Raw genomic sequence first — 16,523 nt, 5'->3', positions numbered from 1 at the left:
GGATTAAAGAAACCATAAAAATGGAAAATATTGGACATGTGTTAAAAGAAAAATCCAAGTCATTTCAAAAGCTGCAGGAAAATCCTTTGACGTGCCTTGGCATCGCGGAGAACAGTGAAGACCGGGTTGGTGGAGATTCATGGACGAAAGTGAAGACCAGGGGCATAGTGTTGCGAACGAAAGTGAAGAGGGTTGGGAAGTCATGGAAGAAAGGGAAAAGTTGGGCAGGGTGGGGGTGTGTGTGAGGAGGGGGATCCGGATCTGGCATGTTCAAGCACAAATTAAGCCCTGGTCCCAACATATTTCCTGTTTTACATTTTTAATTTCTATAGCTTTCGATAATCACATAAGAGCCACATATTGATACATAATTATTATGATAGATGTTTTGAACTGCCTCTTGTTACAGTAATGAAATAGTTTGATAACAAGCAGGAAATGTGCCAATGTTCATGTCCCAATGGCATGACCACACTGAAATAGTCTATAGCTGAATCCACCATTTTCTGAGTAACTGTATCCTTGTATTTCTCTGTTCGCAGTTCAGAACTGAAGTCTTTACAACATCATTGTCCACAACGTTGGCAGCACTAACTTGTCTTTCGATTTTGTTTATACTGTGTAAATACCAGGCATTATAGGATCTGTTTGAAGCTGGGGTACTTTTTGGCGGCTTTACTCAGTGACGCACCTGATTGTAAACTGTTGACACACTTGGGTTATTCTTAGCAGCTCTGAGATGCTGGAAATATTTTAAACGTCTCTTGGCATAAAGTCAAACGCGACTAAAGTAGTGAGAAAGCGATCGGCGGTTTTCACCTAGTGCTTTGAATGATCTCAGAGAAAGAGAAGGGGAAAGAGAGCACAGCCCATAGCAGAAAGCCATGAGTCTGTGATCCTGCCAAACAGAACATGTTTTCCACAAAGAGTTATGTCTCTGTGTGTTTCCGGAGAGCATTATCCACTGTGTCCATCATTAATCATCCAACCACAGCCAATTACTTAGAGCACAAGGAGAAGCAGACAAACTGCACTGGGGCATCGCAACCCTGTAAACCTCTGAGCTTTCTGGTCATCCTTCAGTGAGGTTGTAAAATTACAGCTTGTCCCATGGTGGTGGGCTGGTGTTTGTGGGGGGCACATGTTTTATAGACATTGTTGCTGAAAGAGTGATAACAACAAGTACTGCTCAAAGGCTTATGATGATTGGATGCCTTTTTAGATACCTTTAACTCTCTAGTCTAGTCTATATGCCAAATTCAGAAACCATTTCACTAGTGATGCCAGTGATAGTTGATGTCTTATTCTTTTATTACATATAAAAATATCTTGCATTAATTGCATGCATTGAATGCATTGATTTAATGTCAACAAATAGACTACCTGGCTTGACCAGACTGGTGTTTGAATGAATCTCTATGAATGAAGATTGTATAGTTGTCTGTTATATGTGTCACAAATGCCCTGGAGTCCCCCTCCAATGCTTATCTGTGGTCTAATTTGAAATGTTTATTTTTTTCAAGATATTCCAAAGAAATATAATTCTTCATAATTTTGTTCATGGTCTTCATAATCAACTTTTCCACTTTGCTTGATGTTAACCAATTACCAACTACATTGACACTACTTTCACATTGGGTTAAACTACTATAGCAGAGACTTTTCTCACATGGTCGCCCACTGAAGCTAAGTAGGGATGCACCCAGTCAGTACCTGCATGGGAGACCACATGGGAAATCTAGGTTGCTGCTGGAAGTGGTATTAGTGAGACCAGCAGGGGGCACTCAACTTCCAGTCTGTGTTCCAGTCCTAATACCCCAGTATAGTAAAGGGGATTCTATACTGTTAGGTGGGCGCCGTCTTTCGAATGAGACGTTAAACCAAGGTCCGACTCTGTGGTCATTAAAAATACCAGGATGTCCTTTGAAAAAGTCTCATCTTTTCATCAGCTGGTGTGTGGTGTGCAGTCTGGTGCACTAGGGCTGCTGTCGCATCATCCAGGAGGATGCTGCACACTGGTGGTGGACGAGGAGATTCCCAAAAATGTGTAAAGAGCTTTGAGTGTCCAGAAAAACGCTATATAAATGTAGGGAATTATTATTATTATGATTATTACATTATAAGGGGATTTTATTTTTCACATAAACCAAATTTTAATTTTTTTTCTTTTTTATTTCCCAAAGATAAAAATTCTTTACTAAACTACTAATTAATTACTTTCTTCTGAAGAAAGCAAATGAAGATAACTAAAAAAAATTAGGGCAAACAAATGGTTTCTGATCCCAATTGACCTTCATTCTTTAAAGAAATCTTACTTTATGTTTAGATAAAGAAATCCCAGTGCTGGATTGCGGCTGGAAGGGTATCCACCGCATAAAACATGCAGAGTAAATGGCGGTTTATTCCACTGTGGTGACCTCTAAAAAATGAGGGACTAAGGCGAAGGTTATTTAGGATAGTAAAGAGTGAGAGATCATTTGCAGTTATAGTCAGAATTATTAGCCCTCCACTGTTTTTTTTTTAAATTTTTTATATTTCCCAAATGATGTTTAACAGATCAGTGAATTTTTCATTGAACAGTGTTTCCAATAATGTTTTATCGTGTGGAGAAAGAATTATTTGTTTTATTTTGGCTAGAATGAAAGTATTTTTTAATTTAAAAAAAAAACTTTTAAAACTAATAGTCTCCTTAAGCAATATTTTTTTTTCGATTGTCCTTAGAACAAACCATTGCTATACAATGACTTGCCTAATTAGCCTACTTTAACTTGCCTAGTTAACTTAATAAACCGAGTTAAGCCTTTAAATGTCACTTTAAGCTGAACACTAGTATTTTAAAAAATATCCAGTAAATAATGAGGTTCTGTTATCATGGCAAAGATAAAATAAATCAGTTAATAGAAATTTGTTTTTAAAACTAATGTGTTTAGATTTGTGTTGTCAAAAATATTTTCTTTGTTAACAGAAACTGGGGAAAAATATACAGGAGGGCTAATAATTCTGACTTTAAATGTATCGTGTATCTGATTCCAGGCAATTATCTGAACACCCTTTTAACTTTTGGACTCTTGTAATATTCACAGATAAGAATCTCTTAAAGAAAATAGTAATTCCTTAAACCTTTATACTGTTATAAAATAAAGCCAGAGTGGATTTATCCTTTAATAAAATTATACTAAGGCTGAAGTATATGGCAGGACAATGCAGACCATCTAATCCACAAATAAAATGAACAATGAAGCCTGCATGAACCTGAAAGCAGCACCAGTTTATGATCACTAACATCATATTTGAGGATGTGATATTGTGGTGGAAATTTGTTCATGTGGCTGTGTAAGAGTTAAGTCTTACCCTGGTTCTGCAGGGGTGATGGTGTGACAGGCGATGTGCTGCTGTTTCCCATCACTCCCCCTGCACTTAGAGAAAGCATGCATGCACACATACGCCACTTCACCGCTGGTCTGGAGTGAAGTGCAGAGTCCTGGGAAAATATTGTTCATTACCCTGCTGGGTAGTTACTGTAGCGGCAGGCAACATGTTCACAGTTAACATCTCGTCTTCTTTGCCAATGCTAAAGTCAAATGCAGAGAGACGGGGAAGGACAAGCTTCGCCTTCATGAACAGGTACAGTAGGTCTTGGAAATGATATTTAGTGAGGTATTGTTTGCCTACCGATGTCTGCTTTTTCTTATTGAACTGTACCAAAATGCCATGAATTAAATTCTGCAACATCAAAAAAGTCACTGTTTACCTTTTTAATGTATTTACCAATTTTTTAAAAGGAGATGAGTTATAAATAATTTCCTATTATATCCCTCTCAAAAAATGTCAAATAAAAACAGCAGATATTTAGTTGATTTAATACAAAAAATGTAACTTTGCTTTAAGGAGTAAGTGTGAATCATTTAATCTGTAATTTTCATTTCAAGTCATTGCAATTATGTTTAATTAGCGTTTTTGTCAAAATGATTGTAATGTTTAATCTACACAGCATTTGGTGTCATGATTCGGTTTCATTATATATCGCCAATAGATTTGTGCAGATACATTTTCAGTGTTTGTACTGTATGACAGTCTTGTTTGAACATTTATTATAAAACCAAGGTTATGTAGGCTTTATAGTAGACGCAGGATGGTAAAACATTTCCCTAAACCCATTGTTGATGTTGAATTTCTTTCAATAGATTAGTTCACCCAAAATTAAAAATGTATTAATTACTCACCCTCATGCTGTTACAATCCCCCTAGAATTTTGTTTATCTACTGAACACAAATTAAGATATTTAAATGAAATTCGGGAGCTCTCTGACCCTGAAGCATTTTACAAGACTTCAGTGGTTCATGTGTTATCACGCAAAACAATTATTTAAGAACACATTTGTGGACCACTATAAAAACAACTTTCCGTCAGGGTGCATGTTTACTACTGGCAAAATGACGTATTTGCTATAAAGGCTGCATTATATTTCTGCAATGAGAGATCATTGACAGCAGTGCATTTATACTTCTGCATTCTGTTTTTGTGTTGCTTTGATAATAACACTACCAAAACACTAGCTGGCAGTGGGGTTTCTATGTTCATCTGTGTTGAAGTTTTTCAAGGGTGTATGTCAGGGCTATTCAATTAGTATGTCATGGGGGCCGGTTCATGAAAAGCATCCCAAACGAAGAGCCGAAGAGATATGGCTTGCTATATGAGTGAAAACACAACTGCATATAAGAGCCCATATGCTGTATTTTTGCTCCTTAAGATCCCCACATTGGCTTTTTCTACATTAAAATGTTAATATAATGTATTTTGAAACTACATAAAAATCACTACATTGTAGAATAGACTTTTTTTTTACAAACATTCAAATGTCTAACATTCAGACACATTTATATGTTATGTTTTGAACTGTATAACAATTATGGATGCAACAATGATAGATTTTGATTGTACAATTATATAGTCTGAAGAATAATCATGGTTTCACGGTTATCACGTCTAATGTAAATTCAAGCTTTATATTAGGTAAGTGGCTATTTAGATGAACTGTTGTTGCCATCTGCATTCATACATACAGTACATAATCATTTTAATAATAATTCCTCTAACATATCTTTTGTTTACATTGCACTGAAAGGCATGCACAACTCTCACCGTGAGATGTTTCACTGCGTGCACCCAAAAAGGCGCAAGCCCATCGCTCCCCTTGTCCGTGCATATTGGCATATGTTCTTACATTAGAAATATCAAACTTGCAAAGAGAAAATACGTGATATGGGAATGGCCGCTGCTGTAGTTAATCTGTGTGCGTGCATATTAGACTCAGCGTACTTGGTGAACTTTTAAAGTAGTGCACAGTTGGCAACTTGGCATAACTTTGTTAAACTGCAGCAGTTTTGTTTCGTTCCATGCAACTTAAAGAAGACTGTTTCAGAATTAACTGTGACGAATTAAAGCGCAGTTAATACTGAAATCGGCTAATTGTTGCATCCCTATTACTGATATCAGTGCACTGTACAAAAAGTCCTTTTCTACAAACACATCCAAATGTTTTTCGGCTGCCCGTGCCACTCACTTATGGTGACTCACGCTCTGTGCAGCCTTCAACTGCAGCTCGTGCTATATTGAACAGACGCACTTCACCTCATAACAATAGCGGTCGTTTTTCGACTGAACAATTCATTTTTGATGTCTTGGTCACACTGTTTGGAGGGCTGGAACAAATTGCCTCAGGAGCCGGGTTTGGCCCGCGGGCCACCAATTGAATAGCCCTGGTGTATGTTAATTTACTACAATGGCCCTTAGCCAATTAGATTTTAAGACCCCTGCTTTAGGGTGTATTTACACTAGGCTATCTAAATCATTCCTTGCAGCATTTGACTCCCAGTTTGTTTGACAAGTGTGAGTGCTCGGCCCAGTTGGAAGAGGTGTGCCAGAGCATGGTTAAGTTGGGCTTTGGTGCAGTACGCTTGTACTGTGAGTGCAAAGTGTGCCTGAGCACAAAACTGAGCATGCAAGGTCACTTTTAAGGGATGTATTAATCATTAATCACTTTTAATGTATTAATCATTCTTACTTTTCAATGAACCGGAACTGTCATAGTTTATTACAGACACAAACCCCTCACTGCACGTCAGCTGCACTTTCAGCAAACCTCCTAATACGTGCAGCATGAAGACTTAATGAAAGTATGAGCGTCAAAAGTGGTGGATCTGTTCAGCAAAAGATTTGACTGTTTGTCACCACATTCCAAAACGATTTAAATAATACAAAACAATACAACTAAAGCAATCTCCACTGTACTGAGCAAGAGCACTTCTCTTGATAGAAGAGTGCCATCATAGATGACATAATCGTGCTCAGGCTCGGAAGGAAAAATGCAGTGTAAATGCAGGCTGTGGGGGGAGAGGGGACAAATGCACCCCGGTTCAATGCAACCATGCCTTGTGTGAGTACACCCTTAAAGTCAGCACAATATGAAATTGCCGTATTGCCTGTTCTAAACATGCACTTTGATCTGACATAGAAGACAAAGGCAAACTAAGCCCCTAAAACTAACTCTACACCTAGTTAATATCAGAATTTTATTTTTGAGTGAACTAACATGTTATTTCATTTCGGCCTTGCAATTCATCCTGAAATGAATTGCAAAGTACAGACTTCAATTGAGAGGAACTAATAAATAACTATGTGCACAGAAGACCCAGAACAGTGGCAGAAGGAAAGCAACTGTTGTCCTGGCCATGGTTTTACTTTGTACTAACAAAAGTTTAAACTATTTTTTTCAATTTCACATTTCAGTACTCTCCACAAACTACTCCAAAGTCAGTTTGCATGTGAAGTACTGTATACTGGACACATATAAAAGGCCAGCTTGTCCGCTTAAATAAAACTGCTGTTTTCAGCATCATGAAGCTGTAGCACAGGCAGTCGAGATGGAATGGCTCATGTCGAGTTCTGCTAGTGCTGAATCCTAATGAGAAACATGCACACCGCACTGCTGACAGAATGGAGCTGTCATTGCAAATGTGGATGTATGTCTCATTTTTTGGGAACTGGTTTTCATGTGTTATTCTACAGTACATTCAGGAAGGGTTCTTGACGGCATGTGAATGCAGTGAAGACTTGCTGCTGTGCTTGTCTGGTATGCCTCTCTGCCTGCAGATGAATCATGGCTTGCTAAAACAGTACCGCAGTCCTGCACGAGGCATGGATGAGCTCAACGTGTGAATGCGTTTTTTGTGCCCGAGTGAGAAAGTGTGTTGGTTATCGGTGTGTATGTGTTAGAGCTCAGTTCTGGAACAAATCTGGAACACTTGCTGTTTAGCTTTGTTGTGGATGAAAGTTTGCCAGTCTCCTCTAGTCGTGACTAGAGCGTTGTGCGTTCTCGTGGATCTGTTCATCTTGATTTCCTCTCTCTCTCTCTCTCTCTCTCTCGAAACGCAAAATAATACTTTACCTTCTGGCAAGACTGAAACATTATTATTGTTCCTTTACCCTCTGAATTTTATTTCTGCAGTCTGGGATGAATGAAGCTTTGTGAGAAATTTTGAAAACCATCCCACTCTCAAATGTCTTAGCGTGGTTTTTCCACTGTATTTCTTTTTTATTGCACATGTATGTCTGTCTTTCGTCCTCTCCCTGATGCTGTGCTGATCTAAGTCCATCCTGATCCTTGACACTGTCGTTCTGCTTGGCAGGGAGCCGCGGAAGATCCTGCTGCACAAGGGTTCCACAGGCTTGGGATTCAACATTGTGGGCGGTGAGGACGGAGAGGGCATCTTTGTGTCTTTCATCTTGGCAGGAGGGCCAGCCGATCTGAGTGGAGAGCTGAGGAGAGGAGACCGTATCCTGTCGGTCAGTATCAGTCCATGAAAATATACATTACCATTCAGAACTCTGGGGTCTGTAACATTTTTCCAATTTGTTTAACACAAGAAGTACAGTGGTAGTCATTTAGACTTTGTTCAAATAAATCCCATATCAGGGTTTCAAAAACTAAATTTTAGGCCTTAAAAAGTCATAAATTCACAAAAAAATAGTGCTGTATGTCTTAAATAATTTTAAACAGGTCTTAATTTTAAAAGTTGAAGCAGTGATGTTACCCAATTGGGCAGAAACCCATCCAATCACAACAATTTATCTAAATATTTTATATATACAGTTGAAATTAGAATTATTAGCCCCCCTTTGATTTTTACTATTTTTTCCCCAAATTATGTTTAACAGATCAAGGAAATTTTCACAGTATGTCTGATAATATTTTTTTCTTCTGGAGAAAGTCTAATTTGTTTTATTTCAGCTAGAATAAAAGCAGCTTTTAATTTTTGTAAACAGATTTTGAGGTCAAAATTATTAGCCCCTTAAAGCTATTTTTGTTTTGGGTAGTCTCCAGAACAAACCATCATTATGCAATAACTTGCCTAATTACCCTATCCTGCCTAGTTAACCCAATTAACCTAGTTAAGCCTTTAAATGTCAAGCTGTATAGAAGTGTCTTGAAAAATCTCTAGTAAAATATTATTTACTGTCATCATGGCAAAGATAAAATAAATTAGTAATTAGAAATGAGTTATTAAAACTATTATGTTTAAATGTGTTAAATAATCTTCTCTCCGATAAACACAAATTGGAGTAAAAAAATAAACAGAGGGGCTAATAATTCAGGGGGCTAATAATTTTGACTTCAACTGTATATAAGTTTTTTTTATTGCAAAGAGGTGTTTATTTCCCATAGCTGTTGGACAATTTACAGCAATTTTTTTTTATGTGAATTCCCTAATCAGGAAAATAAAACTAAAAACAGTTACACAATTCCTCATGATTATAACAGCAACATATCCCCTTACATAATCTTCAATTTACACAAAAACTATTTACAGAAGACTGCGTGAATGGACATAATATTTGTAAATAGGCATGAAACTTAAGGTTTATAACAGAAACACTTTAGGTTAAATAGGAGTTATACTTGATTCATTTGGACCAAAAGCAAAAAAATATTTTTGAGTATTTGTGTAGTTTTCTTTATATTAAATATACTTTTAACAATGTTAAACTTGTCATTAAAAAAAGAAACATTAAGTTGAAAAAAAAGTCTATACAACTAGAGTTTTCTTGTATGTGGCTAAGAAATAACTACATTTTTTATTTATTTATTTATTTTTTTCCAATTCCATTTGTCCAACCGGGCCATTGCCAAACATCCTTAGAGTCTAGCCCAGGGGCGGGCAAACTCGGTTCTGGAGGGCCGGTGTCCTGCACAGTTTAGCTCCAGCTCTAATCACACACACCTGCTTATAGATTTCTAGTGATCTTAAAGACACTGATTAGTTTGTTCAGGTGTGTTTGACTAGTGTTGGAACAAAACTCTGCAGGGACACTGGCCCTCGAGGATCAAGTTTGCCCATCCCTGGTCTAACCCCATCAAAGTCTAAAATCTCATTCATATTGGTCTTAAAAGGGTCTTAAAAAGTCTGACTTGAAACCTGCTGAAACCCTGCATAAAACTTAGTGGTTAGCACTGTTGCCTCACACCAAGGAGGGCATCCGCTGTGTAAAACATATGCTGAATAAGTTGGCGGTTCATTCCGTTGTGGTGACCTCTGGTAAATAAAGGGACTAAGCCGAAGGAAAATGAATGAATGAATAAAATTACTTTCTAAATTAAGATGATAGACATTTAAAGCTTAATTCTAAAATCTCAGTATAGACCATTTTGAGAGATGTAAACAATAATAATCATCCTAACATATTTTGTGTTTTACATTTTTAATTTACATAGCCTCCGAGGATCCTAAAACACCCACATATTGATGAATAATGTTATGGCAGCTGTTTTAAAGTTACGTTATGATTAAATTGCCTTTTGTTAGCTATGAAATAGTTTGGTGACAAGCAGGAAATGTTCATTGGCCAATGACATGACCACATTAAAGTGGTCTAAAAAATAAAATGTAAATATAATGACAAAATGAAATTCAGTACTGTCTTATATGAACAGTCAGAATGACCTATATGGCCATTTGAGTAGTTCTGGTGGTTACAGTAGATATATTTTATTCAAGGCTGCATTTATTTAATCAATTGTAAAACAGTACTATTGTTAATTGCTAAAACAAAGCGCTCTTTTCTATGTTATTATGTTTTAAAAATACAAGTAACTCATCTGATGGAAAAGCACTAATACTCCAGTAATCACTTGCTCATTCAGAAATTAACCTAATCTGATGTGGTGCTTAAGAAACATTAATAAATGTTGAAAACAGCTAATAAAAATGATATATTTCATGGAAGCTGGATACATTCATATAAGAAAAAACATTATTAATATTGCTTTTGATTAATAAAATGCATGATTGAATAAAAAATAATCATATTAACCCAAAATATTTGAGCCATGTTAGGGCCAGACAGAATCTGCTGACATTTTTTTTTGCTATTTCTGTGTAGAATTAAAAAAAAAAAAAATCTGGAGATTTATGCAGAATTATTTTAGGAGTATCATAACTAAAAACTTAATATATTAAATAAAAACAATAGCTTTTTAAAATTTTTTGTTTAACATCTACAATGCAATTCCATCTAGATCCACTTAATTGGTAAACAAAGCAAGTTTCTCATATAATATATATACTAAAAGTCAGAAAATATTACTTTACAAACTGTATTGCAAATAAATCAAATTAACGCTTTCATATAAGTCAATAATATTACTGAAATTAATAAAAATTTTTTAAAAAAGGATACACATTTACACAAGTAAATAAATAGACTCAATGATGGGCTAAAAATCTGCAAATTTCTCTGCACACAGATTCCATGTGGGTCTAGCCATAATATTATGGATTATAAAAAAGCAATTTTCATGATTCCTCAAACATTCTGCTCTTTAAAATGATATGAAGTCTTATAGCTTATATTACATCATGCAATTTACATGAGTGTGTGGTGTGTGTGGGATGTTGTTTTAATCTGTTACCATGGTATTGTCCCAGGTGAATGGAGTAAACTTGCGCAACGCTACCCATGAGCAGGCTGCAGCTGCACTGAAGAGGGCTGGACAGACGGTCACCATCATTGCCCAGTACAGACCAGAAGGTAGTGTAGCTCTTTCACTTTTTGTCCATGTTTGTCAGTGCAAATGAAATTGTGCTCCCTATAGAACAGGGAATGAGATTGACAATGGGAATGATTTGAGCTCAAGCATGCATGCAAGTTAGCTCTTTGTTGCATCCTAAAACAGCCATAATTTATATAATTTAAAGGAGTCATGAGCTGAATTTTGCTATTTTATAATGTTAGCAGGATTTTTGCATTGAAAATCATCATTTGTTAGTAAATGTCCTCAACAGTTGTTTTTTTATTATCCTGGATTAACAAGAAAGTTCTTATAAGTTATTGTATTGAGACCTCTTATGACAATGAATCTAAGTGAATTTGATTTTCAATATGTGACCCGTTTGAGAGTAATAGAAAATAATTTAAGATGGATCAAACCTTAAATTCGGAGTGAACCTTTCTGCTTTGAAATATTACATATGGTTGTTGCACCAAGACCCCAAACTGCTTTCTCTTTCTCCACACACCCATGTGTGCCTGTTGTGTCTTGCCTGCTTCTGTAATCAGTTCATCACAGTGACAAACGCTGTATATCTCTTTAAGAAATGTGAATTACTTAGCCTCACCTAGTTTATGAGAAAGGCTGCTTATTTGCAAATGGGGACATTCGGTTACTGATAATTGGCTTCATTAGAATAATGGTGGCAGGAACTTATTTTTGACAGTCTATCAACTAAGCGTGGAGAAACAGCCCGACTGCAGTTGTAGTTTTACTGAAGTCCCTTGAACGAATCGTTTATTGATTTGGATCTTTTGAAGAGTCATACGACGCTTGGTTCACCATTCCAATGTCAGCACTTTATAACTAAACAATAATGTTTAGGTTCTAAGTGATATTTGAAATGAATATCTGTTCCAACAAACTGAACTAGCACTCGTGAACTTATAACAATAAATATGAAAATGGCTTGAAATGAACGTTAAGATGTTGTCTTGTGTCCTACGCCGGCTTCAGTTCAGTAGCCATGCGATGATGTAAAAGAACTGTTCATAAGAGTCGATTTGTGGAAATGACTCGGAATTCCCAACAGTTCACTCGCTTGAATGAAAGCGCTGGGATGAAACGGTGCCAGAAGTGGGAGGGTTCAACAACCTGAGAGAGAAAAAGAGGGGGAAAGAACTAAATGGACTACAACCACAGTGGAGGAAGCGCCTGAGTTTGCTCTTTATAAATCGTGTTTTTGGCGCAGGGTTAGGTTTTTTGCTGGATTAATATGAAAGTCTCTCTGACTGAAGATATGGAGTAAGCGCGCGCTGGTCGCGTGAGCGGGACGGACTGAAATCCCGCGTCTCGAGCGCGAATGAGACTCGGTTTTAAAGAAGGTACCGCTGTTGGAATGGGAGGAGCGAAGCAGGACAGACCGAAACATTTTCACTAAAATATTTGCTTTTTATTTACCTTTCGTTTTGAATCGAAACGATTTTTTCTTCTCGCGTCGATGTGCAGCATTTACTAGTTTATTCTCTATTGTTTGACTTGTTTTTTACCACATAAAATGTGTTTTGGAGTGAGTTGGAAGTCGAGAGGTTGAGCTGAACACAAGCGCCTTTAGCCTCCGCCGGGTAAGATTACCTCAACTCATATTCATAAAGCATGTCCAGGAAACAACTGTGTAAAATAGTAAAACTATCAGAGGGGTTTTATTTCACGCTAAACTGACAACAGAAAGACTTTTGTGTCTTATCGTGCTGTTCTGAAAGGGAAAGCGTCGCTGTTTGTTCCCAATGCGTTTCTATGGGCTCGAGTTACATGTTCAGCTCAGTGTAGTGTGTTTCTAGATTAATGCAGATCTTGAAAATCATGTAAACCACTTGTTTAGACGCCCAGTCGTTTTGCTGACGTTATGAATATTATGTCTAGTCTACTTTTTTTTGTTACCTACGCTGGTTGTGTTGCTGAGAGTCTCGGGTAACGTTAGGCTGTTTGCTCGAGGATTCTGATAGAAATGTTTCACCTTAAACCAGCAAGAATGGGGCATCACAACAAAAAAGGCGTTTTCATTCATTACGAGGAATAGTGTAGTTCACCTTTGAACTAAAGTTTAGTTCTGTCAGAGTGATCCGGGGTATTGTGCCCTTTGAGGCCTGAACCTTCGCCGTCATGTTTGTTTTATGTGGAACTTCCTGCAGAGCTCAGGACAGGTGCAGGGAAGGGCTCATTCAGGAAGTCTCTTTACCTGCAAAAAATGTCAAACATTACTGTCATTTTGAAGTTATGTTGAGTCTTAAACAGAAAAACTTGAAACTATTTACTATATATCAAAAGTGTTGCTGCGGCTATTATTTATGATTTGACATTTTCAAGTCAGTTCCCTAGATCATGAATTCCATGCGTCAAAGTTGGTGTTAACAAATTGTGAACACTAAAAAGGAGGCTTGGAAACATCTAAATTTCACAGAGGACAGGAAATCGATTAAAGACTTTGACAAGATTTGAAGTGCACCAATATCCTATGTAACTTGTGATATTTAGTATGTCAATGCATAGTTCATTCTTTGGTTGTCTATGTGAGCAATGACAGGAATGTTGCTGTGTTAGTTATCTGTTTCGGCATGCTCTCCCCCATATTCCTCCTTAGTCTGACACTCCTGCAGTATAAATGGACTGCCTCTCCCTCCCAAGGGCTCTTACGTCTACATAGAAATAGAAGTGACACATTAATTTGTGCCAGAATAGCTCAATGAATTAGATGGGGAACCAGCACTATGAGAGGCATTACGGCTTTGTTCATGTGTTAGAAAGGGGCAGAGCCTGTCTGTAGACTGGCTTCTGTTAAAATTTGAACTTCTCTTGTCATACATTAACTTAGGGGGCAGTGGTTGAACTTGAGCTGTGAATTATGTTAGCCTAGTACAGTCAAACATACAAAATACATTCTCTTATTTGGCTTTCGGATTATTTAATGAACTCTCAGTTAATTAAATTGTTATTTGTTAACAGTTCATTCATGCATGTGTTTCAGTTTTATGAATACTTATTTTTTCTCTTTCTCACAGTCAGTCACAAACTTTTATTCAGATTTGAACAGCGGATGCATAAAAACAAGTATGATTGCACTAGCTCTCCACAAACTTGCATTTTTTATTCTGGCCTACATTAACTTTTCAGGCCCCATTTTAGTCCTTCAGAATGATGTTGTCATTTAAATGAACGGCCAAAATGCATAAGTTGAGAATGTTGTTGTATAACCCAACCCCTTAGAATTACAATGGTGACGCCCAAACCATAATGGGGGTGGATTTGTTTGATTTGCTAAGCAACCATCTCAAATACACTAGCAACCACTAGCCAACCATATAAATTTCCTGAAGGAACAGTCAGATTGTTATGCACCACTGCATAATGTTTGTTCAATAGCTGTAAAATGTTTTCGTAAGTTCTTTTTATTTATCTATTAATTTTGATAGTGTGTTGGCCAGATATAATTATTATTGCGTATGTAACATTTAAATGACACTTGTTAGTATCTATTGCTCACTTTAAGTTAATCAAAAGCAATAAATATGGTAACTAGGCATGGGCTGGAATAAGATTCTCACGGTACATAAACCTTGAAAAAAAAATCATGGTTTCATGTTATCACGGTATTGTAATTGCTGCTCCAAAATAAGTTATTTTTAAATGTCTGGGCAAAAAACAACTACCCCCCCCACCCCCCTTTCTTTCTGTTGGAGATAATGTTGCCCTAAAAAACTAAATACAAGGGTTGTGAAAAACAAGCAATAAATAAATAAATAAATAAAAACAGAAAAAAATGTACATGAGCAATTTCATGCAAATGTCAACCTTGCTTTGAAAAAAAATTTCAAATGCAGTTTCTGCATTTTTTGCGTAAGCATATATTTTACAGGGCTTCAAAAATATCTCTGTTAGTGTTCTCAAACTATGATATTTGATTTACCACAATCACACAAGTGGCAATTTTACATCTGTCACATCCATAACGGAGCGATGTCACATCCATAACAGAGCTTTTTCCTCATAAATGCAAAAAATGTCAAATAATTTAAAATCACTCATTTTTGTTGAATAGTTTAATTTACAGAAATTCTACAAAGTATGTGGTAGAGTGTAAACTCGCAAACTTTTTTTTGTCACATCCGAAGCGCATGCTTATTTTCCTCATTTAAAATGTAAAAATTGTTTACATATTGATATTTTTCTGCTCCTATAACTCTGTGGTTAGTTCTGTAAAATATAAATCAATGTTTTAATATAATGTGAACATACAGTATACTTTGTTTGTGAATTTATGTTTTGAGAATTTACAAATGCCATATACATAATGCTGGAATTGCTCACATATACCTAAGGAACAATATAGCAGAAATTTTTGGCAGTTTTAAAACCATGAATTTTTCAAACCGTGGTAAACCTTGAAACCGGTTATCGTCCCATGCCTAATGGAAACACTGTTAAATCTGATCTTTACCGAAACACAAAATGAATATGGATTTCTCATACTGTACATTGCTGTAATGAAAGGTTTTCCACAGTTTTCACTCGTTAAATCAGAAGACAGACTGTAAGTAAAGTCTTGTTTGTCGCATTAACCTGAACGTGTGTTAAGACAGTTGTGATAATCTTAATGCTGTCCCCAATACATGCTTTCACATTAAAAGCACATGGCTGCAATGTTATGTAACTGCATTGACAAAGAGGCAGCCTTCAGCCAATCCCCACTCCTCAAAAATAAAAGCTCTGCTCATAATGAAGGCAAGTGAGGCCGTGTGAGTGAGGCAGAGCTGGCCCAGATTCTCCCCTGATCTTCTGTTGACGGGTTATGCTTTACTGGGACCTTGTGCTTTAGCCATTAGCCTTTGTATGTTGGGAACTGTGTGTCTGACATGCTGTAAGGACCCAGCTGTCTGTATCATCTGTCATATGTGTACATTACCAGTAGATTGTCTGACCAATGACCAGTGAGATTAATTACTTTGTGCTTTTTTTGTATAAAGTGAAGGCTGTGCGTTCTAGTAATGTATAAATACTAATAATAGTTATCAAAAACTGTCCCAGAGTTCTGTTTGATTTGGCTGTTTCTGTTTTTCACTGTAATTGTTTTTCGATAAGTTGTCTTGGTGTTTCCTTCCACCTCTCTGCTTGGATGTTCCCCTGGTTACAGTCAGGTGGTGTCAGGTTACTTTACCTTACCCTGTCATTCCAGCATGTTGTTAACCCATTTGTGAAAGACAGGGCGTTTACTGCAGAGGTCCCTGCAGCTATGGTTTCTGCTGATATTGAACTCCCAGTTTCGGCTTTGCGTTGAGCTTTAGGCTTGGAGGAACTGCTGTTATGAGATTTGTTTCATATCATCATAAAAAATGGAATTCCTGTCTCGGTTCGGTTTTTGGAAACTCAAATTTGGAATGTCAATGTTCAATTGCAGGATACAAGGTTGCAGAGAAGTTC

General features: G+C 36.8%; 2 protein-coding genes across 51 annotated transcripts in view; one reads left to right on the top strand and one right to left on the bottom strand.

The window, feature by feature from the left end:
* Positions 1 to 16,523, top strand: part of dlg3 (discs, large homolog 3 (Drosophila)) — a 147,500-nt gene that overhangs the window by 108,911 nt on the left and 22,066 nt on the right. For 48 of the 50 annotated variants that reach the window (XR_012389860.1, XR_012389858.1, XR_012389859.1 and 45 more), the window contains 2 exons: positions 7,690 to 7,846; positions 10,987 to 11,089. Coding sequence is in view for 44 of the 50 variants with exons in the window: in XM_073922051.1 (XP_073778152.1) it covers positions 7,690 to 7,846; positions 10,987 to 11,089 (260 nt within the window). In the remaining 6 variants the exon portion in view is untranslated. Of the gene's footprint in view, positions 1 to 3,487; positions 3,625 to 7,689; positions 7,847 to 10,986; positions 11,090 to 12,205; positions 12,674 to 16,523 lie in introns of those variants that run through there. The other 2 variants (XM_073922061.1, XM_021481213.3) reach the window with 2 other exon arrangements.
* The window catches only part of tex11 (testis expressed 11), a 46,173-nt gene continuing 42,788 nt past the window's right edge, over positions 13,139 to 16,523 (bottom strand). The window contains exon 31 of the transcript XR_012389866.1: positions 13,139 to 13,287. The gene's annotated coding sequence lies outside the window, so the exon portion shown is untranslated. The remainder of the gene's footprint in view (positions 13,288 to 16,523) is intronic.

This window comes from Danio rerio, chromosome 14, assembly GCF_049306965.1.
Source record: "Danio rerio strain Tuebingen ecotype United States chromosome 14, GRCz12tu, whole genome shotgun sequence".
In the NCBI taxonomy this organism is placed as follows: domain Eukaryota; kingdom Metazoa; phylum Chordata; class Actinopteri; order Cypriniformes; family Danionidae; genus Danio; species Danio rerio.
This window is presented reverse-complemented; position numbering and strand designations above follow the sequence as displayed.